Source organism: Alligator mississippiensis, chromosome 4 (assembly GCF_030867095.1).
Source record: "Alligator mississippiensis isolate rAllMis1 chromosome 4, rAllMis1, whole genome shotgun sequence".
In the NCBI taxonomy this organism is placed as follows: Eukaryota; Metazoa; Chordata; order Crocodylia; family Alligatoridae; genus Alligator; species Alligator mississippiensis.
The window spans coordinates 99427048-99450192 of NC_081827.1; the positions used below are offsets into that span (position 1 = coordinate 99427048).

The following is a 23145-nucleotide window of genomic DNA, read 5'->3' on the forward strand; positions in this document are numbered from 1 at the left end:
ATCACATTCAAAGAGCCAGAGAGCGAAGAGGCGGGCCCAGGACCTCCGCCAATCGGAGGGCAGGCTCAGGGAGTGGGCAAGAAAAAAGAAAAATGGGCCCTTCCTTTTGGGCGGCTAACCAATAAGAGGGCAGATTTTCCCGATGGACGGAGGAGGGAACCAATCAGATGAGAAGAAAGTCTGCTGTTGCTAAATGCGGGGGCAGCGGCCTGGGTTACGGGGATGATGACATAGGGGTGAAACCAGCCAGCTCAGCGGCCCCGGCCTTGGCATGTCTGGGCGAGCCCTGGCACGACCCGCCCTAGCACCTGGCCCCAGGGGCGGCATTGACCGGCAGCACTTGGGCCCTGGGAAGGCTGGTGTAGAGGGAAGCAGTCCCCAGATCAGCGCCTGGCTAAGGGACTCAGCGCCGGGCCGCTGCGCCCCGGTCCACCCTGGGCCAGCGCAGCAACTCTGAGCAAGCCACTGCTCTTGGGCACCCGGGGCCCTGTCTCCCACCTCAGCCCTGCATCTAAGGGTTGCAGTTCGATTGGTTCCCACCCCCGTCGATCGGAAACCCCTACCCCCTCATTGGGTAGCAGCAAAAGGAACTGCCTATTTTAATTTCTTGGCCCACTTCCTGAGTCTGCTCTCCGATTGGCGGAGTTCCTAGCTCTGTCCCTTCGCTCTCCGGCTCCTTTGATTGGATTGGATTGGTGCCGACCCTTGAATGACAGCTGACGGGACCAGTGGGCAGCCTACAGAGCTGGGAGGACTCTGCGAATAGGGACTACGACTCCCAGAACCCGCCGGGGTAGGGTGTAGCCGCCATTTGTGCATTGTCTTGGGGATGGTTTGGAGGGGGCGCCGCAGGAAGGTTCCATGTGCTGGGGGGAGTTTGCGGTAGTGCTGAGACCAATGCACTTGATGGCTGCAAGGGCTGAGCAGGCAGCTCTTCTAATACCGATCTGAGTCCTGGGGATCGCTTTATTATTGCCCAGAGCCCTGTGCATGAAGCAGAGGGGAGGCCGGCAGACTGGAGAAGCGTGTGCTACCGAAGCCAGGAGAAAGGCACGGAGTTTGCAACCCCTATCGAGGAGACCCTGCCTAGGAGGAGTTCACAGTGCGGCTTGGGATCCCACAGGCTTGGCCAGCCAGGACAGAGGGTACTAGAGGAGTTGGACTGAAGGACTTGGACTCAGACTTGCAGGGGGGAGTTGCGGGCTGCTGCTGTTTGAGCACTCTGGGACTAAAGGAGCGATTGGGGACACCTTTGTGGGGGAAATTTAAGGTACTAAGTGTATGTTACCACCTTATTGATCCTGCCTATTCCCTCCCTTTGGCTGGCTGGCCTGTGACCCTACCTCTTATGGTGCACCATCTAAAAAGTAGGAACTACCCCTTGTTTCTGGTGCTGGTTGCTGGGGCTGTGGGGTTGGCACAAATTGGTGGGAGTGGTGGGATCTGAAGGGAGCAGGGGGGTTATCACACAAGTGAGGCAAACGGTAATTGGTGGTCACAGGCCATTGGGCGCAGGGCAGGCTGCTGCATCCAGTGCATAGATTTTGTTTGTTGTGTGGGCATTTGAGCAGGGAAGATAAGTACCTGGAAGGCTTACCATGGGCTCAGCAATGAAGCCAAACAGGATTATAGGGATCTTACAGGGGCCTGCCATTATGCTTTAGCACCTGAATGGACCCGTACCGTTTTCTTTAATCGTAAGAAGACTTCAGCGGAGTCACTGCAAGAGTTTGGCATTGTCCTAAGACAGTTAGCTGTAAAGGCCTTTCCACAAGTCAGCCCAGAGATGCAGGACCTGGTGGCCCGAGACCAGTTCATCAGAAATGCCTTCAGTGGGGATAAGATGGTGCAGCTTTGGCTGGGGAAGCCTAATAGCCTGGATGATGCCATAAAGTTAGCCACTGAAATAGAAGTAGTGAGAAAACTGGAGGCCCTGAATATACAGAGCACTATAGCGAGGGCCTTGGAGGAGAAATCAAGAGCACACACCCCAACCCAGGAGTCATCAGCCTTGCAGACAGTGACAGAGACATTGAAAGAGGTCTGAGGTGAACTGGACCAGCTCAAGAAGGTTATGGAAACCCAGTCCCAGAGCAGGCATGCAAGGGAAGATCTTCCTGGACCACAGCGGCAGCGGTTTCATCGAGAGAATGGTGATGGTTGCTCGCACTGTGGCATCCGTGATCGTTTCTGGAGGGGACTGCCCAAAGAGAAGGTGGCGTTCAGGGCAGGGAAACTGAGGCGTGCGATGGGAAGGGTCCCATCCACTCCTACCAGACACCAGTCCAAAGGAAGAGATGGTGATTGTTGGTGTCACAATGTTGGAATGAAGAGTAATTGCAGGTCCCCTTATGGTCGCTATTCAAGATGGAGATGTTGTTGATGTTAACTTTTTACCTGTTCCCTCCTTTTGACCCATTGGCTTGTGACACTAAGTCCTGTGACTTTTCTATATAAGAAGTGGGAACTCCCCCCTGTTTCTGGTGCCAGTTTCTGGGGCTTTGGGGCTGGCATAGTCATAACATTGCAAGGACACATTTTAAGGCAGGTAAATCTCAAAACATGACTTCTCCTAAGGTAGGTAGTTGGGTGGTTTCTCTGGGAGGTTGAATCAGGCCACTGGACAGAGCAACACCTGCGACGCTGCCAAGTGGGATTCCCAGCCTAACTTGAGTTTATAATGGAATAACCAGGAAGCAGTGTTAATGGGTATAAACACAAAGGATTTATTAGCAAAATGGATAACAAAGGGAAGAGGGGAATATTAATGAAACCAAGGTGAGAACAAACACCAACAACAAACAAGCAATATACTTTACCAAAGTAGGAACAGATGATTGTAGAAGCAGCAAACCAGTAACAGCAAATGCAGTGGTGGCAAATAGGTTAGCAGGACAATCTGATGACAAATCCAATAGGTACTCTGAAAGTCAAAATTGATTACAGATGGCAGGAAGTCACTCAAGGGATTGGGCTTCTGAGCCAGTCTCGTTGAGACAGCAGCATAGCCAAACACAAATCTCACCCGCTATTGAACAAACACGCCCAATCTGAACAGATCTCAACAAACCAACTCCCACACACAACCATGTTGTCCACACACACCAGCTCCAAGCTGCAGATTTTAAAGGCCTCAATCATTCCATTTTCACTGACCAGTCATCTGAGATAAAGGGTCTGTCACTCAATGCCAATCAAACAGCATCCAATCTTCTTACTCAACTCACTCTTCCACTAGATACATTCACCTGTCAATCACAGCAATCTCTCACCTTTACCCCAGAACATATACTTCAGGGTCCTACCAAAAGCACTGTATCATCTGTGCATGCCCAACTGGTAGCTGGGGCTGCAATACAAAAGATCAGCTTCTGGAATCTGCAGATGGCAACACTTACTGCACAGGCTCAACAATATCAACTTTAATTATTTACATACTGGATCAAAACTCTTCCCCCTACAATTACATGGCAACAGGTTGCCCACAAGTCTACGGATTCATGGCCAATGCTTAAAGTGAAAACACCAGCCTTGCTAGCGCTGCCAATTCCCTCACAACCAGCTCTTCCATTGAGCATCCATTGTGTCCTACAGAACAGCTTATATAGATCCATCTGGTGACTTCAGACTAGGCCAGCTAACTACCTTTGTCAGCGCATAAGGGCCCATTCATGGCTTTGGTTCATTTAACTTCCTCATACATTGTTTTGTGCTTGTCTTTTCATAAGATCTGAGGAAGTGAGCTTCAGCTGTGAAACCTTGTGATATGTAGAGTTTGGTTAGTCTATAAGGGGCAAATCTACTCTGCCTCATTTAACCTCCTGGTACATCTGGAAGGATTTTGAGTTCTCATCACTCCTGTTGCCTTCCACTGAGTTTGCAGGTGTTCAGTAGCTCATGGGCTCTCAGGCCATTACTTTTCCTAACTTTAAAAGGGAGGTAAAAATGCCTGCTTTCCCAGGTTCCTGTGACAAGTGCTGAGTGTTCATAAAGTGCTTTGTACAAATGTTAATGTTTCCCAGAATATACAGATAACCATCCAGAGGCTGGAAGCCTCACTCATCCAAGCCACACAGATCTACCCGAGATCTCTTGAGCATATTTTGACAACATTTCATAAAAGCAGAATGTTAACTGCCTTGCTTTACCTGTGGCAGGTTAGGGTGTTAGGTCTATGTTGTGTTAGGGTTGATGGTAATCTTGTGTAGAGTTTAGTTATGATTTGTATGGGATGATTTGAACAGGGATGATCCTGCCTCAGGCAGGGAGTTTAATTAGATGACCTCTGGAGGTCTCTTCCAGTCCTACTTCTCTATGATTCTATGATACATGAACAAATGTTCCTCAATAAAACCCTTGATATTACCAAGTATGGATGATGCCACTTAGCGTATGCAGCTGGACACCTCCTTTGCAGCAGGAGGCTATTGTCTACCATTCTTCCTCTAGGAGTTAGTTAAGCTTGGCAGCCCCAAAATGACATTACTAATCCTACTCAATCTTAAAAATGGTTGTAGATATTATGGCACAACCAAGGTGAATAGAAGTTAGCTAGGTGTCCAGAAAATGGGAGTTCAGGGTTTTGGAAAATAGGATGCAGAATATTTTTCTTCAAAGACTTGTGTCCTTATTTGTTATTTGTATTGGAATATAAAGGGCACAGTTACTAATTGGGACCTATTATGCAGACACTTATGATCTAAACAAGCAAGAATGAAGGGGAAGTATGTTGAAACCTGTCCAAGTCAATCAGTAGCTCCATGGCAGAACTGGGAATAGTACTCAGGTCTTCCAAGTCCAAGTTCCTTGTCTTATCCTTTAGACACATCTTTTCCAAGTTATATATCTGCTGAGAGAAGCAGATTCCAGAGCTCTTGTGGCAACATATCAGTGCCTCATTCCCAAACCTGACCTACTGTGCTGTTAGTCCCTTTCTTGTATTATGCTGAAATTAAGTTGATACACTCCTTGGGTTAAGGACTTTGTCTTCATAGTTGTGAGGTGCACTTTTTGGGTAGCATGGTCTAATATGTAGGCCACTAGATACCACAGTAAAATCCTGGCGCCACTGAAGTAAACAAGTTTGCCACTGTTTTTAATTAAGCCATGATTTCACCCATAAACTCTTTCCCCAGCTCTGCCAATGAGCTTAGGCAAGTCACTTCACCGCTTTGTAACTTCCTCTCCCACGCTGTCTTACTTATCTGCTAATACTATACAATATCTTCAGATCTAGGAATGCTTTTAATATATGCCTGTAGGTCATCAAACTTAAGTATGTCTTGATCTTGGATGAAGGCCTTTATGCAGCTTTATAATGTTTACATGATTGGCACTGAAAACAAATATGATGAATTTGTAGAACTAGTTCAATCTCAGGAGGACTGAGTATTTTGAGGAACTGGAGCATAGGCACTGAGTAGCTACCATAGGATTAATTAAAACATTAATAGTTCTATTGCATAAGGCTTAAAATTCGTATATAAACCTTTATGATTCAGGGCATAAGGCCAATGGCAGATACAAGCTGGAAAGGAACTCTCTTTATGGGATGTTCATTATTGTACATGGAGGAGTTTTTTACACCTGCCTCTGAGACATCAAGCACTGGCTGATGACACAGACAGGATGCTACACTATAAGGAACTCCCAGGTCTCATCTGGTACATTCCTGTGGAGATTGAAACTCTTTCACAATGGCAGAGGTCACTCCAGGTTGAGGCTGAACCACATGTGTAGGCTGTGCTTGGCAATTTGTGCTGTTCCCTCTGTAAACAGGGACAGATTTGGGGGGTAAAAACAGTACTTCTCAACCAGCGTGATGTGAGATCCTCTGCAGGGATCTCAGGATCCCTGCTGCAGGGTGCCACACCATCTTAGCACCATTGGGTGTGCAAACATCTACACATAATTCGCAAAAGATTTCAAATAGGAATCTACTTAGTCCAAAATATTCTGAGCTGCTGTGGTGTTTCCAAGGTCTTTGCAACAGAAGAATTGCTCTAGTATTTTTACATGGTCAAGAAACAAGTGAAAGCTCTGAGACAGCATTTTCTGAGAGGGCCTCAGGTCTAAAAAGACTCAGACCCACCGCCTTACATGTTCCCCACCTAAAGAATTAGTCAGCCAAAGAAGTCTTGTTATACCCAGAATTACTCTGGGGGTCCTTATTTTATCCAAAGAAGCACAAGAGAAGCCCAAACTAGTTCCTCAGAACTATACCCTGCTTTATTGAAATATTATCAATCGGGCAACATTACCAAGAGCAGCTATGTACAGCACAGAATAAACAGACGTACTCACTACTGGGTGGCAAGGGCTCATGCCCCCCCAGAATCCATTCTCATGACTGAGGCAAGTTCCAGGCTCTCACCCCTATGCCTTTGGAGCCATTTTATACAGTTCAGATTCAAAGTTCTGTATTCATGCCCATTTCTCTGAGATTATGTGCTTTTGGGCAATTGAGTAGGGAGCAGGGAAACTAAGTCATGACCTGTGACCCTTGTTCTTTCCTGGGGTCACCTTTATTAGCATTGGGTGTGATCATCACTGGCCTAGGATTAGGATTTCTTAGAGTGATCTCTTTGAATGGACCAACTATGTAGCTGGGATAAAGTTAGACAGGCTTTCGAATGTCAGGCATTCTTCCTTAGGTCTCTGAATCCAGGAAGCTAGGCACAGCAAGTGAAATGTCATAGGGAAGGGGTGGAGTAGCAGACACACAATTAGCAAAATAAAAGAAGTGGAGTCCTGGGAACTCAAGGCCTATCAAAAAGGACAAGGGGGATGGGGGGAGCAGAGGGTGGCAGTTCACCTTCCTTGTGTGGAAAGTATTCAGGAGTTTGATAAATTATAATAGGCCATTAATTCAGTATCATCAGGGCCTTGTTACATGTTATACTGTGAGCTGCACAAATGTTGATGGGTTTTAGTGCTAGGTCAAGTTTGGAGCACTCACATTTCAGGCCAGCACAGGCCTGGAGGAAAAACCACCCCCCACTCACAATCTGGGCTTCTCCCTGCCCCCTGTGACTTCTAGTTCCCACCCCCCCCCCCCGCTCTAGGGGCACCCCCAGGGTATTACTTACTTGTGGATGCCTGTCCCAAGATGCAGGCAGGGAAAGGGTAACCTGCCTGCCTGGCTGCAGGTGCTGCTAGGCTGCTGCTTTTATGTCCCAGCAGCTACACCAGGGGTGGGCAAAATGCAGGCCTATTTACTGCCCAGTGTGGGGGGAGGGAAGGGCTCTGGCGGTAGGGCCTGGTTGGGAGAGGGGGGTACCATAAGTTTTTCTACAGGCAAAACACCAAAGCCAGGTGGAAGCTGGGAGCTGGCCTGTTCCCAGGTGCCTAGAGTGCAAGCAGGGTGGGCACCACTGGGGGAAGAGCGTCACCCCCAGGCCAGCTCCAGGGCATGAATGCTGCATGCCCCTGCAAGCTGGGGCTGGGCATGGTGAGCTCCGGCTGGAGGCAGCAGCAGGAGCATGGTGGCAGTAAGCAGGGAGCTCCTGCAGGCAGCTGTGGCGCCTGTTGCGGCCTGTTACTAGTCGGCCAGATTTGAGAGAAGGTTCTAGAGATTTCTGGGTTAGATCATGGAGAAGGTTTATTTAAACAACTGTGTTCAACAACAAAGGGATGGTTACAAATAACAATAAAACACAAATGTGACTATAACATACAATAACACCACAAACATAAACATATATCAATGGCACTTACTGGTCAGAGCCGGTTGCCAAGTGTGTGCACTTTCTGTCCAATTAGGCTTCGTTAGCCTCTCGCAAGTCAGACGTCCCTGCGTCTGCGAGCTGACTTTGACCGGTGAGGCATGGTCCAGTGTGATCCTCATCGCGACCTCAGTCTCTGACTGATCGAGTCAAAGGTGATGGTCCCAGTGTTGATCTCGAACGTCTCTGCCACTGTTTGCGCGGGTTGGAAGACTGAGCTATGGAAATTCCCATGGGAATTCCCCCACAGGCGCTGTCGGTGGGGGTGGTGAGCACCAACCGATGGTCGGCGACCATCTGCAGATGCCACTGGTAGTGGCGGTGGCAGCCTATGGCAATCACAGATCGCCCATAGAAGCCGCTGGCAGCATCGGGGCAGGGGGTGGTAGTGGCAAGTGGAGACTGCCTGCAGGCGCCATCAACAGTGTCAGTGGCACCTTTACGCAGGGGGTGCACCGCCACGCTCAGGGGGTGCACATACACCCATGTGCACCCCCTATGCCCTGCAAATGCTCCAGGACAGCTCCGAGCCCTGGGCACTCGAGGCATTTGCTTCAGTCAGGGATGACGTAGGGCACTGCCTAGCAGCAGCCCCAAGGAAAGAGCAGCATGGCTCCTGCCCCTGCCCCAGTGCAGCCCCCGCTTCACACCAGCAGGCAGGCTCAGCATTGCCAGGTCTTAAATATGCAATTATTGTGTTGGAAGCTCGAAATTATCCTATTTGCTGAACAGCTATCGCACACTAAAATACGCAAATGAATATGCAGATGACCATGCAAATACATCTTCTTATTGACTTTAAATTGCTCACTTGAATCGCCAGCGACTGAGAGCTGGGCCATCGGAGTTGAAGCATTTCTTTATTTCGAGGCAAGCTGTTGTACGAAAGTGCTACTGGCAGCACCCCGCAAGTCAGTGAAGAGTGCCTGAGAGTGACTGGGGTTTTGCATATGCTGCATCAATCAGCTGCCTCAAACAGGACCGTGCATTTTGAACACGTTCACTCTGCTTGATCGTGCATCGTTAAAGGGTTGAAGTTATCGTTTCGATACGATAATTACCCTACCCCAGGCAACACTGCGCAGGCCCCTCGCTGCGCCTGAGCAACAGGAGGGCTCTGCGCATGCTCCAAGCTCCGGGGAGCGGGCCCTGGGGAGGGCAGTGCACAGGCGCGGTGGGTCCTCGGCTGCAGCCCAGTGGGAGGGGCGCAGGGTCCGGTGACGTCACGTGGCAGCGCGCTTCGGAGACGTCGGCGTGTGCGGGGCGGGGCCAGTACACGCGCCAGGCCAGGGGCGGGCCCGGCTGCGCCTGCGCGGAAGCCGGAGTGGCTGTTGGCCCGCGGAGGTCGGGCCGCGAGTGGTGAGTGGGGGGGCGCCAAGGGCGCGTCCGGCCTCCCGCGCCCCACTTCCGCTTCGCTTGCCCGCGCAGTCGGGCCAGGAGGCTTCCCCCTCGCCCCTCCGCGGCTCGGCCCCCGCCAGCGGCAACTCCGCTTAGGGACCTCTCTCCCCTTGCCCGCCCGCCCCTCTCCCCGCTCCCGGGGGGACGATGCGCACTTCGGCAGGGGGCTCTGGGGGCGGGGCCTGAGGAGGGATGTTCTATGGGGTTGGGCCTGTGGTGAGTTTTGGGGGTCTGGGGTGGGGCCTGTGATGGGCCTGGGGGTGGGGTGGGAGTGGGCAGGTCTTGGGGTGGGCTTGTTACAGGGGAAGGGGGAGCCTGGGGTGGTTGGGGTCTAGTGCCCCCCCACCCCACCCCACCCCTCAGCCTTGGGTCGGGTCTCACTTTGGAGCTAACAGGACTTCTCCCCCGTCTCTGTGCAGGGCAGTGCAAGGGCACAGCTTTCCCCGCAGCGCCAAGCTGCCTTCTGCCTCCCTGGCATCAGTCGCCCCCCTCATCAGGATGCTGACGCTGTAATACAGCCCTGAGGCTTCCCCTCCCCTCTGCTGGCGGCATCCGAGACAGCGCATTCAGCTTTGGCCGTGCCTTGTGAACCAGCCTTCCTGGCCTGCCCCCGATCCTTTCTCAGGGACACCCCGCACTGGCGAAGATGGAAGAGAAGGAGCGGTGTGGCAAACTCCAGCTGCTCTGACACCAAGGAAATTCAAAGCTTTTGATACTTTTTTTGAGGGGGGTGGGGAGGGGAGCACCCCCAGCGGGCATTTTATGGGGAGCAGGGGAAGAAAGGGGGAAAACATTCCAGATCTTCGCGTGATTTTTGCACCCGGCCGTTGGAGACGATTGCTGAATAAACTGAAGCCAAGAGTTGCAGGGGGTGTTGCCACCTGGAAACTGGATTAGTGTGCAAAAGAGGAGGACAGTGGGCTGCTGTTTTGGTTGCAGGGGTAGAAACTTCAAACCTCTTTATTCCTTACCACCTTCCTCCTCAACTGCCCTATGAGAAAATGAGTTGCGTGCCATGGAAAGGTGACAAAACCAAATCAGAATCACCAGAGCCACCTCCGCTGGCCCCACTGCGTATATACCATGAGAAGCAGCGCAGAGAGCTGTGTGCCCTCCATGCCCTCAATAATGTCTTCCAGGACAGCAATGCCTTCACACGGGAAACACTGCAGGAGATTTTCCAGAGGTAGGGAGCACTGTTTGGTAGCATTGCTTCACCTTTGCTCTTTTTTACCCTCCCATCCTTGGTGAGGTAGCAGGGAAGAGAAGGGTTTTGTCTGGAATCCAACAGTGCTGAGGACATGCCTGCTTTTCTCTTATGTCACTAAGACTTCTGTATCAGTGATGCAAAAGTCTTTACCTTCTCTTCCCCCTTTCCAGTCTATCCAACTGTTCTGGCTGCCAATTTGGGATGTGAGGGCTTGATTATGGACATCCCTATGTGATAGGTCAGCACCATGTCTCTTCCCTCCTACCTGCCTTTCAGTGTGTCTGCTTGTCTCCCAAATTCTGCCTCTTATCTTTCTCCCATAGAAAGTGTATTATTCCTATCAAGTTAGTCTAAACAACTCGGGTCATGTGATTGGCCTGGGAGAGGAGAGGAAATAGATTTTTTTGGTGTAATGTGGTCCAAAAACCTCAATAGCTGCAGTTTAGAGCCTGTGTCTTTCCCAGGCTGTTGTCTGATCAAAGGTTTGACCTTCTGTGTTCGCCCAGATTTGTGAATGAAAATCTTCAAGTACTGCCTCTGTAATTTCCACACAAGAAGGCTTTGTGTACTCTGGCAAGCTGGACCTCAGTTAAGCAGCTAGATCTATGTGTCCTGTAACACTGATGAAAATTCTGCAGCAGCTTCAGCTGTTTTTTTTTTTTAAAGGGGTTTTTTTACTGAATGAAATGAAAATGAATACTCCAGTTAGCTGTTGTTGTGCTATGGAACCAAAATAGTTTTGTGCTGTTTCCACATTTTTATGGATTTACTTTTGTGAATATTCCTTAAGACCCTTCACTGATGGAGCCAAGGCAACAGATACTAGCCATTGTAGTCATCACAGATGCTTCTCACTTAGGCTGTTACCAGAATTTGACATGGCTATCTATGTCTTTGCCAAAAGTGGGAAGCCAGACTGCATGTAAATGTTCTGGAACTTTGTGTTCCCAGGCCAACTATAATATCTTTTCTGTCATTGATCAAGATTTCTATAGCTCCTAAGCGCTAATGGATAACAGAGTAATAGCGGACAAAAACTCAGTCATAGAAGGATTTCTGTTAAACTGAAGCAAAACAGTCCTTTCTGATTACCAGTCATAAGTAATGATGGCTCGGTCAACATGCTTGACTTGGTATGGGCAAGAGCCTATTGGTAGATCAGTATGAGACTTCTACAAGAGATCTGTTGACATTTTCTGATCTCTTCATCAAGATGGATGAACTTGTCATGGATCCTGATTCAGAATCACTTTGCTATGAAGTATAGAAAACGCATGTCAAAATATTTCTATCACAAATGGTTTTGGTGATGGTTAGTACTGAGTCTAAGCTTCTGCCTGTATTAGACCTCCCATGTCCTGGGATTCTTCCCCAGACTTTGTATCTTTCCACAGAAAGTTAGATTGCATGTTCAGCGATTCTTTTGGCTGCATCTTCCCCACATCACAGTGGTCTGGCCTCTGTGTGGCATCCTGATTAGTCAGGACTTCAGGGTCTTCAGGACTTCCTTCATTAAAGTCTTTTGCATATCAGTGACATAATACCAGAATGCTTCCACTGTAGAAGTGTTATCAGGAATTCTTTGCATATGTTTACAGGACCCTACTTTCTCAGCTTAGTAGGTAGCCCTGGTACTCACTTGGGAAGGACCACTCTGCATTCCTTGGGTGATTAGACCTCAGTTCACTTTCCTAGGGGTTGTACCATTCATTGAGGCTAACACAGTTAGGAATATATAGAGGGAATTCTTAAAAAGGAAATGTACAGATCTTTGTGCATGTACATTCATGCTTGCCCTCCCTTTTTCCTTTGATTTCTGTCAGACCTTAGGACTCTAAGGTTTACTGGGAAGAGCCAGCATGGTTACAGCCTTACAGCTCTTTATGGAACTTGTCTCTAAATGGCTTGTGCAGCCACAGTGGGTATTGTTTACATAAAAGACTTTTGTAGTTGAGCAGTGCCAGTGTGAGTACCCCATACATGTCAATATGCAGAGACAGCATCCCTGAAGAATTAGTTAGTGGTGAGTAACCTTCCAGCACATCTAAGGAAGTTGTGGGCAGCTATCTATGATGTGAACCTTTTTGTGACTAGTTTGGGGCCTATTTCTTCCTGTGAATGGTACCACCTCCTTTGGGACAGTGGGATACTGACCAGGCTCAATTGCAGTTTGATTCTTTCTCAAAAGCCACACCAGTGGATATTAACAGCCTCTCCCATTATTGCCCTGTTTCAAATGTCTGTTTCCCTTTCTATAGAAAGATAACTATCAGGCTGGATTGTTCCAGTGCACTCTGCTGTGACTGCCTTGACCACCCAGAAATTTAACCAGGTGGAAAATGTTGGGCACAACTTCTCCCTTGGAAGTTGTGCTCAACAGTTGATGGGACCGAGTTACTTGAAGAGATGCCTCTCCTCTCCTCTCCTTTTGTCAGGTCTCTTTCACTTTGCCAGAGATGGAATGCACTAGGTCAGTGGAGGCCTTTTTGGCAGGGATGCCGCAAGGTAGCCCCATGCCCTCCCTAAGTGCCACTCCAGTCTGCTTCCCTTGCTCAATATGCTGTTCTTTATTTTTTTTATCAGCCCTGTGCTTCCTAGCTGATCTGTTCCTCTGCTTTCTTTCCTCTCTATCTGCCACTTCACACAAGTTCAACGGAGTTCAATTTCAAAGACTACTCATAATAGCTGGCTGAGGAGGGGGCAGGCTGTGCACCACATACACAGGCTACCCATGGCTCAAGTTGGCCACCCCTGCATTAGGTCCGTACATTTTCACTAGGCTTCTTTTGCAAGCACAACTTACCCCATGCAGCTGTTCAGCAGCCTTCAAAGTAGTGTGATGGACTGGGGTATCTCTGTTTCTCAACACTGTGGGAGAGGTGCAGGCACTCGCTGAGTAATCTGGGAGATAGGTAGAGTGACAATAGTAGCAGTGACCTTTGGTTGCTAGAGGTGTGTCATCAAACTTGACTTTTTTTCTTCAATTTGGCCTCTACTGATTTTGCTATTTTGGTGCAGAGATCTATGTCTTTGGACACAGCATAGTGCAATGATTGCACCAGTACATAGCATCTAGGCATGCTTCTGAGCAGATGTTTTAATGACAGTGATCTACCAGACTGCAGACTTGGCTATTATAATAACTTTTGACTGTTACATACTTTTCTTTAAGCATTTTGGAACTTACTAAAACAATGATGAGAATTAAATGGAAAACCACTCTTTGCTAAACAAAACCTGACCTGCATCTACGTCACGCTAGATACTGTGATTTCCTCTGTTCTCATGAGTTTAGTGGGGTCAGATCCAGTGTAATACCTTAGCACCTCTTGGAAGTTTCCTATCTCAAATATTATTAATGCAGTATTTAGCCATGTGAGTCAGGGCAGAACCAATACCCTGTTATTTTCGCTGCCTGAGGGAACTAAAAGAATAGTTCCAATCAAAGATGTCTTTCTCAGCCAACTGATTGGAATTTCAAACGGATAATGAATGGGAGGGTATTGAGGGGTCCTCTTAGATAGACACCTTTCAGTGTTGAACTGAGCTTAAAAATCAAACTGCCAGGGTATGGATACTGCAACTGTAGCCACTCCCACAGGGCTACAGATACTTGTATTGCATGTGGCTGGAATACTGGCATAATGAACACCTGCAACAACAGTTTTTTGCTTTGTGTTTGCAGATTGTCTCCCAACACTATGGTGACACCACACAAGAAGAGCATGCTGGGAAATGGGAACTATGATGTGAATGTCATCATGGCTGCGCTTCAGACCAAAGGCTATGAAGCAGTTTGGTGGGACAAGCGCAGGTACAAGAACTGGGATGAAGTATCTGGGGAAGCATTTTATTTCTGTGGTACAGGAGATGACTGCTTCCTGTTGGGATTTAAAAAAAAGGAAGCAAGTGAAGTGACTAAGCAAAACATGATCACCATCTTTGCTCTCTCTCCTTGCTCAGGGACGTTAATGTCATTGCTCTCTCTAATGTGATGGGCTTTATCATGAATCTGCCCTCCAGCCTCTGCTGGGGTCCCTTGAAACTCCCCCTAAAACGACAGCATTGGATCTGCGTCCGAGAGGTAGGAGGCACCTACTACAATCTCGACTCCAAACTCAAGGTGCCTGAGTGGATTGGAGGTGAAAGTGAGCTCAGGTGGGTACATCTCTATCCTAATCCTCACCCCCAGCCCCTACTACAGATGGAACATCTGTCATGAAGCATTAGGTGTTCTATATAACTTAGTTCATGTTTTGCCGTCCCTATGGATAAGTGTTAATTCTGATAGCAGTGGCTGAAGAAGGAGAGTAAAATTCATTCTTCCCTTCCTGGATCTTACCCCATGAAATCCATTTATGTGAGGCTAGGAAAATAGCTTAGGAGTCTGAGAGCTTGAACTTCATTCCTAAGGTAATCACCAGTTATGAACGTAGAAGCCTGTAGTCTCATACCTGGTGAGACCTGCAGTCAAACCCATCATACAGCATCAAATGGAAAGGGTATGACAGGGTTCCTTTGACAGGCAAAACTATTGTGTGGTGCAGCAAAAGTCTTTCTTTTTAGCAGACAGTTTCTACAGTGGTGGGAAGCCTTTCCCAAGTTGCATCTTAGAGTTCCATTTTGTCTTCCTTGTCTTTCACAGGGTAGTAAAACTGCTGTTCTTGTCATTCCTAGCATTCACAGTCTTCTGCACCTTTCGCCATTCAAAACATTGATGATTATCTTGATGTCCCAGACAAACAGATTACAGTTGTGGGCAGTGTATATGGAGCTCGTCATGCTGCTGAAATATTAGTGAATTGAATGACATCTTTTTAGCCTAAAGCTCCCTGTGTGTAACTTTCAGTGGAAAAGCAATTCTTCATTCTTATGACCATTGCTTTTGCAGGATGGGTGCTGGGTTTTATCTTGGGACATCACTTTTCATCAATGCATTGTGGTTCCTGCATGTAACTTTTCTGGGAATAGGTTGAAAGGTACTAGAGAAATGAAAGATTTTTATTTTCATATTATTTGAAGGTCACTCCCTAATTTCCTGCCAAGAGAGATCTTCCAGAAAGAGTAGCTGAAAAACTGTATCAGATCTCAGTTCATAAGCTGCCAGCAAATTCTGCACCACTCTGTTTGGCATGAACCCATCCATCCCTGGCATTCTGTTTTTTCTTAAGACACCCCAGACCATTGGTCTCTGAAACATAAAGAAATCAAATCTCTTTCAGTTGCACTGTCTCTTGCCGAGTCAAAAAACTAAAATGACTTTGGATGGCTGGTAAGAGTAATTTGTGTAACTATACTAGTGAGTTTAAGATTGTACCTGTATAGTTTTGAAATAGGTGCTAGTGATTTAATTTGGTTTGGGAACTTCTAATCTGTAGTTACTGTAAAAAATATAATGGTGAAATTAGTCTCTCCCCATTTTCTTCCTGGGTATCTTGTCCCTGTGGAGCCATTGCTACTTAGACAGATTATTTTGAAAGTTTCTCCCCATTTTTGCCCTTACATTTTTCCTCTCCTTCCCACAGGAAATTTTTGAAACACCAGCTGAGAGGAAAGAACTGTGAACTTCTCCTGGTGGTACCAGAAGAGGTGGAAGCACATCAGAGCTGGAGAGCTGACATGTGACTTTGATGTGCCCTCTCCCATTACAGCTCCAGTCCCTTCCCTCACTGCCCTGAGGTCCTGTAACCTGGATAATGGGTGCCCCAGTTCTCCTCTGGAACTTCCTTTTGTTGGGCTTTTTTCTTTCTCTTTTGGTGCAATAGGGCAGTGACATAAGGGGTGGGGGCAGAGTGGAGGGGTTTGGAAGCTAGTCACTTCTTAATGGAGAAGTGAGGAAAGCAAGTTCTGTGCTTTCCAGCTAATTGGTATGCATAGTGCTTCATAAAACAGGCTTTGGGGTTAAGGTGTTGTGGACCCCACCACTGTTCTATTTTACCCCCCAGCCCACCTTAAAGACTGCATGTGCTTGGACACTACTCCCTTCAGAACTTACCAAAGCTGCTCTGGCTGGAAGGTGGCTTCAGGGGGAGAAGAGGCCAAGCACTCTGCCTCCACTGTACAACAGTATCTCCCTCCATAACAGTTTTGTAGACATTTGGAATTACACATAAGGGTCTCTCAGGAAACTTTCCAACACTAGCAGTGATACAGTGCTCTGGAGAATCCCCTGCTGCTTAGCAGTACTTGTGCCAACTCAGCTACAGAAGGTGAGGGCCATCTTTATGGAAACTTGTTGGTTAGGTAGGGGATTTTTCTCTAATGTCACTTAGGAGATGCATCTCAAGCCAGTCCAGAGAGGTAATACTCCCCCTCTATGCGACTTTGGTCAGGCCACAGCTGGAATACTGCGTCCAGTACTGGACGCCACACTTCCAAAGGGATGTGGCCAGCCTGGAGAGGGTTCAGAGGAGGGCCACCCACTGGGTGAGAGGACAGCAGGACAGGCCCTATGAGGAGAGACTGAAGGACCTGAACCTGTTCAGCCTCAGCAAGAGGAGGTTGAGGGGGGGACCTGGTGGCTGCCTACAAGCTTATCAGGTGGAGATCAACACCAAACAGGTAGAGCCCTTTTCTCCCCAGCACCACCTGGGGTGACAAGGAACGATGGTAATAAGCTGATCGAGAACAGGCTTAGGTTAGAGATCAGCAGGTAATATTTTACAGTTAGGGTGGCCAAAATCTGAGATGATTTCCCTGGGAAGTTGGTTCTTGCCCCTACCTTGAGCAAATTCAAGAGGAGGTTGGATGATCACCTGTCTGGGGTCTTGTGAACCAAGCATTCATTCCTGCCTGTGGCAGGGGGTCAGGCTAGATGATCTGTTTAGGTCCCTCCTGACCCTAGCTACTATGAAACAATGATGTTTCACATGGCCTAGTGCTTGTTTGGTGTGAAGCTGGCTGGGTCAGGGAAGGAGGCGCTAGCAAGACTAGGCTGGTTCGGAGAATTCAAGTGTCTAGAGAGAAAAGTCAAGAGTTTTCTGAGAAGTGTACAGGATTTTCTTTGCTGCGACACATAATGCTATTTTAACTGTTCCTGCATGTTCACTTGGTAGTGCAGAAGCTTCTTACAAGGGTGAGGAAGAGGGGAATAAAACTGAAGGTATTTAAGAGGGAGGGAGTCAGTCCCTTTTATTTCTCTTTCAGACTGTGGCTTGCTAAGGCAAAAAAAGGTGTTAAGTAAACCTGCCTATGAATAAACTAAGATCTAAAGACAAATCAAAAAGGGGCTTTGCAAGTTAAGATCTCTGCCTTTTGTAGTCACAAGCAGCCACTGGGGGAGATGTGTACAGGGTCCATGTGAACGTCCTTTGATGATAATTGAACCAAATTTTTCCTTCAGTGTTGACTGACATTCCCCTCTTGATGAACCACCTTGTCCATCACTCCCTCATGAAGGGAGGAGGAACTAAGACATGGAGACTCCAATGGGAATCTTCTACTCATTTTTTTTTTCCTGTCACCTCAGCTAGGTGCTGGGTATAGTTCAATCATCATTCCTTCTACAGCAGAATAAGGAAACAGCGAGTCGAGGATGGATTTCAAGCTAATTGGCTCTTTGTGGCTGGCATGCTGTTTATCACATTTCCTGATCCATATGCTATCCACTCAGGCAGCAAATATAGAATAGCGCTGGAACCTAGGTGTCTGCCACTCCAGGTTGTGGGAAGGCTGGAGTCTTTGAAAAAAGGGCTGTGAGCCACAACCATCTCCTCTCACTTTAAGTGTTTGTTTCCCCTGTACATGCCCTTGAGCAGGGTGCTGTAAATGTGAACAAGATGCACTCTGGATAAGCCGGTGTGAAGCTGAATTCAAACCACCAAAGCCAGCCCTTTGTAAATGAAAGCAGTAGCCATGAGACAACAGGACAAGAGTGGTGTTTTAACAACCTTTGGACATCCCACAGGCACCATGCTGCAGTCTTCTGAAGACACATGGGCGGTGGCTTCTTTTTACATTCAGCATTTCTATATAAGTCCAACTCCTTGACACATTCCAATGACCAAAACCAGCTGGCAGAATTTTGAAACACTTCATGAGCAGAGCACCAGGCCTGCAGGAGTTCTGCTTATGACTTGAAGCCATTTTCCAAGAAGAAAGAGGGAAAAATTCTCCACAGCAAAGGAATTTTCTATGCTGACTAAAATCGCACTTTGAAGAGACCCTTTATTGTATGGAAGCCGCAAGCCAATGGATCAGTGCACAATATGCAAAGACATTTTAAAAACACTTTGGGGCTACCTCCCTCTCTTTACATCTAAAGACCACTGTTTTACCCTTAGGGAAATCATGTGATCCAGCTGCTCAGGAAAAGGGAAACTGTATGATCACATCCTGAGGAACAGGGCCTTGGTGACAGAGTGGGAAGGGAAGCAGCCCAATCCCACTGCTTGGTAGTGGGGAAGCCCACTTTTGTTTTCTTGCTTGTTTGGTTTTGTTAGAGCCTTGTCTTGAGTTTGTTTACAAAGATGTATTTTGTTTAACCAAATATTGAAAATGGAAAATTCTCCATATACATGTCTCATCACTTCTGTATGTTCAGCTGAATTGTTCTGTATCAAAGTATGTAAAGGAAAAATAAATTTTTTCTCTTTGGTATGAAGTTTTGTTTTTGAAGAAAAGTACTTGGAACAGAACCGCTCTGTTATCCCTGGACACTATTCAGGTACCTCACCTGTCAAATCTTATCTTCATATAGGAACTGCACCAAGACTGCATACATCAAGCAGGAGGTTAACTCCAGCAGCTAGAGGACACAAAAAGAATTTGCCTTCCATGAGGGGCATTACAAAAGCCACAGTGTTTAGACTGAATTTTATTTAATATTCAATACAAAAAAATTATGCAGCTGACTTCTGAAGTGTAGCTTTATGATGCAAATACAGAATCGGCACAGATGCAATCCTCAACTGAGTCTGCTACCCCACTTCTTCCCCAAACTAAAAAAACCACAGTGAAAATGTTTGCAAGCAAGCTGTACATAATTTTCTCCATAGGGCACAGATGTTTATGCCACCCTTCCTCATTCACTCCCCCACAGAGAAATTCACTCTTGCTTTTTATCATAGATCTCTCCTAACCTTGCTTTAGCCAGGAAAAAAAATACAGTATTTTCTTTTGATTGCAGAAAACACTGGATAAAAGTGACCAGAGCCCAATTTATGCCCCAGGGTGGTTTCCCTAGAAGCAAGGAGTCCAGAAGAGGAGCTCCTCCATTTAGAGTTTTTGTAAAAGATTAGAGGAAAGATTCATGATTTCTTCAGGGGAAAGTATGGACAGATGCTATCAAAAAAGGTCCAGAGAGGGGTTTTTACCCCAGTGTAGAGAGGTCAGTGTCCCAAAATAAAAAAAAAAGTGCCCTGGCTGGACAACTCAACAGTTCAAATGTAATTTCAAGGTCTTCCAATAGGATACGGATCCAGTGCAGCTTCTGAAAAGTTAAATCTTTCCAGAAAGTGGAGGCAGAGCCCCTGGCATTCCTCCGGACAGTCCTGTGTTGGGCCCTAGAAGTATCTGCAAGAAACAACAGTAAGTTAAGAATCTATTCATATTAATAAGGCTAAAAGACAAGAGACGCACCATTCTGTTCTCACAGACAGATGATTAAGGATGCGGCTTACTCCACTGAGTGTTTTAGTCTAAGGGCCAGCAACCTAAGTCCTGCCAGCTAGATCCAGCCTACAAAGCCCAGATAACTGGTGGCATTTCAGCAGGGAGATTCTGCTGTGTTTAGTAGTGGCTGGGTTGTGTGTGCATCTGCAGTGATTCAGCACCAGAGAGGAGCAGTAGCAGCTGTAGTCATGTCAGAAGCACCAGTCTACCTTGGACTGGGCTGCATGATTTTGTCCTACAGGTTGGCCAAGTTTCCTGACCTCTGCTCTACTGTTGTCTCATTCTACAGAGGTGGGAGTGCAGTGCACACACACTTGCACATCATTTTTCAATACCATTTTCTTTGTTGCAGTAGACAACTCTCTTATTTATTCAAATGTATCAAGCAGAAAGATGTCCCAATACTCTTAGTCAATGATCTCAAATGTATGTTCTGTTGCCTATATCAAATACATCATGCTAATAGTGCAGAACAAACTTTGCTTTTTGTAGTAAGAAGGTTGATTTCTGACTCTTACAGCTACAGAGGGAATCTTCCAACTGAACCAAGCGTAAACCAATGTCATGTCTGCCTGAGTCTGTAGCCAGCCTATAATAGGGTATTACAGTGATTAACTCCTTGCCCCTAGTAATCCTACTGAAGCATCTGGTACAAAACCCACTAACAGCATGCCAGTGTCAGCATTAATTGATTGTACTAGCACAGGAAACAAGGTGGGAGATGCACCAAAGAAGAAAACACAGGAAAAACTAAGTTTAGTTACTACAAAGGGGTTGTGCTTTCCTTTTAATCTGTGACAATTTTCCCACTGATGTCACTAGGATTTCAGGTACTGATTGAAAAATCAAGTCATCCTGAATTTATCTCCTGGCCTACAGACCATAATCAAATACAAAACCATGCCAGTTTACTTCTTCATAACATGTCTTGCGTTCCTAGTGTAATGGCAATGGGGTACAGGGAATCCCATGCACTGAACCAATGCACAAGATTCATGCTTCTTCCCAAGTCCCATTGGCATCTGCTATCTGCCAAGTTATTTTCTCCCATGATCACACTGGTAGGAACTGTGGGCATTTTTACACTCCTCTGTAGTCAGGGGTGTAGACCTCTCCACAGAATCTTTTGAGCCTGTATTGACATTTTATAGATGCAGAACACTGGCTGCTGTGGTTCCTCTGCTTTGCCTGTGGCAGGTGAGGATGTCATGTCTGTGCTGTGTCAGAGAACCATAGAAAATGAGAACTGGAAGGGACCTCAGGAGGACATCTAGTTCACGCGCTTGCTCAAAGCATAACCAGCCCCAGGTATCTCATCCCAGTGAAGGCTTTGTCTACCTAGGTCTTAAAAAGCCTGTTACAGTGCTCTGCTCCCCTGAGAAAGTTTTTCCTAATATCTAACCTAAACATCTTACCTGCAACTTGACCTGACAGTCTTAGCATATAGATTCTGGATGGGGATGATCCTGCCTTGCACAGGGGGCTGGACTAGACATGACCTCTGCAGGCCCCTTCCCACCCAGTTCCTTTAGGATTGCACCATAAAGAGAACAGGAGCGTGCCCCAGGGTGGGGGGCTCCTGTGTGCCTCACCTGTCGCTGCTGCAGCTGCTGCTGCTGCTCCATTTGCAGTTTCTCAGTCTCAAATACAACGGGGAGTACCAGGATCATGAAGGACGTGGTGCCGATCCACAGCGCCGCTCGAGAGAATCTGGGGAACATGGGCATGCACAGACACATGCGCACACAGACGACAGTAACAGTCACTGGCTCGCCTCCCTCCTGCCCCAGCAGTGAGGAGGATGGAGCTCAGGGCTGGGGAGGAGGGGACAGGCGAGCCCCGCCCCGCCCCCTCACCTGTACATCTTCTGGGCCACGGAGAGGGAGAGGTGGAAGGTGGCGCCGGCCGCGGCGCGCACGCGGTCCGGGAACATCTCGGTCAGGCCCCACAGGCGCTCACTCAGCGTCTCGTCCAGCTGCGGGCGGCGACAACGGCTCAGTCCCGCCCGAGCAGCCCCTTGCCCCCTCCCCCTCCCCCCGCAGCACGTGGCGGCCCCCGCACCTCGTCGTCGTCGTCATCGTCCAGCTCCTCCTCCAGCTCCTCGGCCTTGCCCGCGCCGCCCTTGGGCAGCAGGTCCTCGGGGCTCACAGATGCGGCGGCCGCCATAACTGAGAGACCAGGCGCTGAGGGCAGAGCGGGGGAAAGGCAGCGCCGGAAGCGGAAGGGCAGGCAAGGCGAGGCGAACGGGAGAGCGGCGCCGGAAGAAGGGGGTGGGCTCCCCGCATGAGTGCCCCCGGCGGCCTGGAGGGCGCCGCTGCTCGTCGCCCCGGGGCTTGCGACTGTGCTTCTCCGAGCTCTGCTGCCCCATCCTGTGTATATGTACACATCCATACACATTTACACGCACATGTACACATACATACATACATATACACGTGCATACACACATTTACATACGCCTCACCCCTTCTGTGTGTTCAGCTGGATTGTTCTATAACAGTGTGCCAAGGCAAAAATCTTTCTTTTTCCTTTGGCATGAAGTTGTAGCATTCTTAGAGGAAACTGCTTCAAATAGAACCACTGAGTTATTCCTGGACACCACTCAGTTATATTAGGTGTTGGAGCTGTCTACACCATCTCACTAGAGGAATTGTGCTGAGACAGCACACACCAAACAGGAGGCTGGAGGGCACAATATACACTCCCCCCCACCAAACAGGAGGTTGACACCAGTAACTAGAAGATAGGACACCACCACCCCCCCCAAACATGAGGTTAACCCCAGGAACTGGAGGGCACAACACACACACACACACACACACTGCTTGCCCATGCCCCCACTGTGGCTGCCAGCCTTGCCTACTTTTGCCATGCTAGCTAGATTGTCCTCTAGTTTGTGCATCTGTAAGGGCAGCTTTTACCCATATGCACCCACACAAACACCAATGCAGGAGAAAAATTTATCTCCTCTGCTGCAGCAGGTGGCCAGAGCTGGAGCCTGGTCCAGGAAGCGCAAAGCACTTCACAATGATAGGGAGGTAAATGCCGTTGTGGGGGGCAGCACACTGTAATGAGACTCAGGACAGAGTTTATGTTTGGTTTAGATAGGAATGATCCTGCCTCTGGTGAGCAGTTGGACTAGATGACCTCTGGAAGTCCTTCCCGTCCCCACTTCTGGTTGATACTCTGTGTTCCCACAAC

The 23145-nt window shown here is 48.0% G+C and overlaps 2 protein-coding genes across 4 annotated transcripts; one reads left to right on the plus strand and one right to left on the minus strand.

Annotated features, from left to right (window-relative positions):
* The first annotated feature begins 438 nt into the window (after positions 1 to 438).
* On the plus strand, positions 439 to 18928 carry JOSD1 (Josephin domain containing 1). Of its 3 annotated transcripts, none has more exons than XM_019489607.2 (5): positions 439 to 1270; positions 9542 to 10308; positions 14018 to 14146; positions 14296 to 14490; positions 15858 to 18928. In XM_019489607.2, exons 2-5 carry the CDS (start codon positions 10124 to 10126, stop codon positions 15955 to 15957), a joined length of 609 nt encoding a protein of 202 aa, XP_019345152.1. In that variant the 5' UTR covers positions 439 to 1270; positions 9542 to 10123; the 3' UTR covers positions 15958 to 18928. The 3 variants fall into 3 exon arrangements, with proteins under 3 accessions (XP_019345152.1, XP_006276305.1, XP_014463331.1); XM_006276243.4 differs by lacking the exon at positions 439 to 1270 and adding an exon at positions 9002 to 9083; XM_014607845.3 differs by lacking the exon at positions 439 to 1270 and adding an exon at positions 9123 to 9338.
* A 201-nt stretch (positions 18929 to 19129) lies between these two features.
* TOMM22 (translocase of outer mitochondrial membrane 22) lies at positions 19130 to 22155 on the minus strand. The gene is made up of 4 exons (XM_006276244.4): positions 22006 to 22155; positions 21801 to 21919; positions 21537 to 21654; positions 19130 to 19845 (listed from the first exon to the last, which is right to left on the minus strand). Exons 1-4 carry the CDS (start codon positions 22108 to 22110, stop codon positions 19771 to 19773), a joined length of 417 nt encoding a protein of 138 aa, XP_006276306.1. The 5' UTR covers positions 22111 to 22155; the 3' UTR covers positions 19130 to 19770.
* Positions 22156 to 23145: the final 990 nt, after the last annotated feature.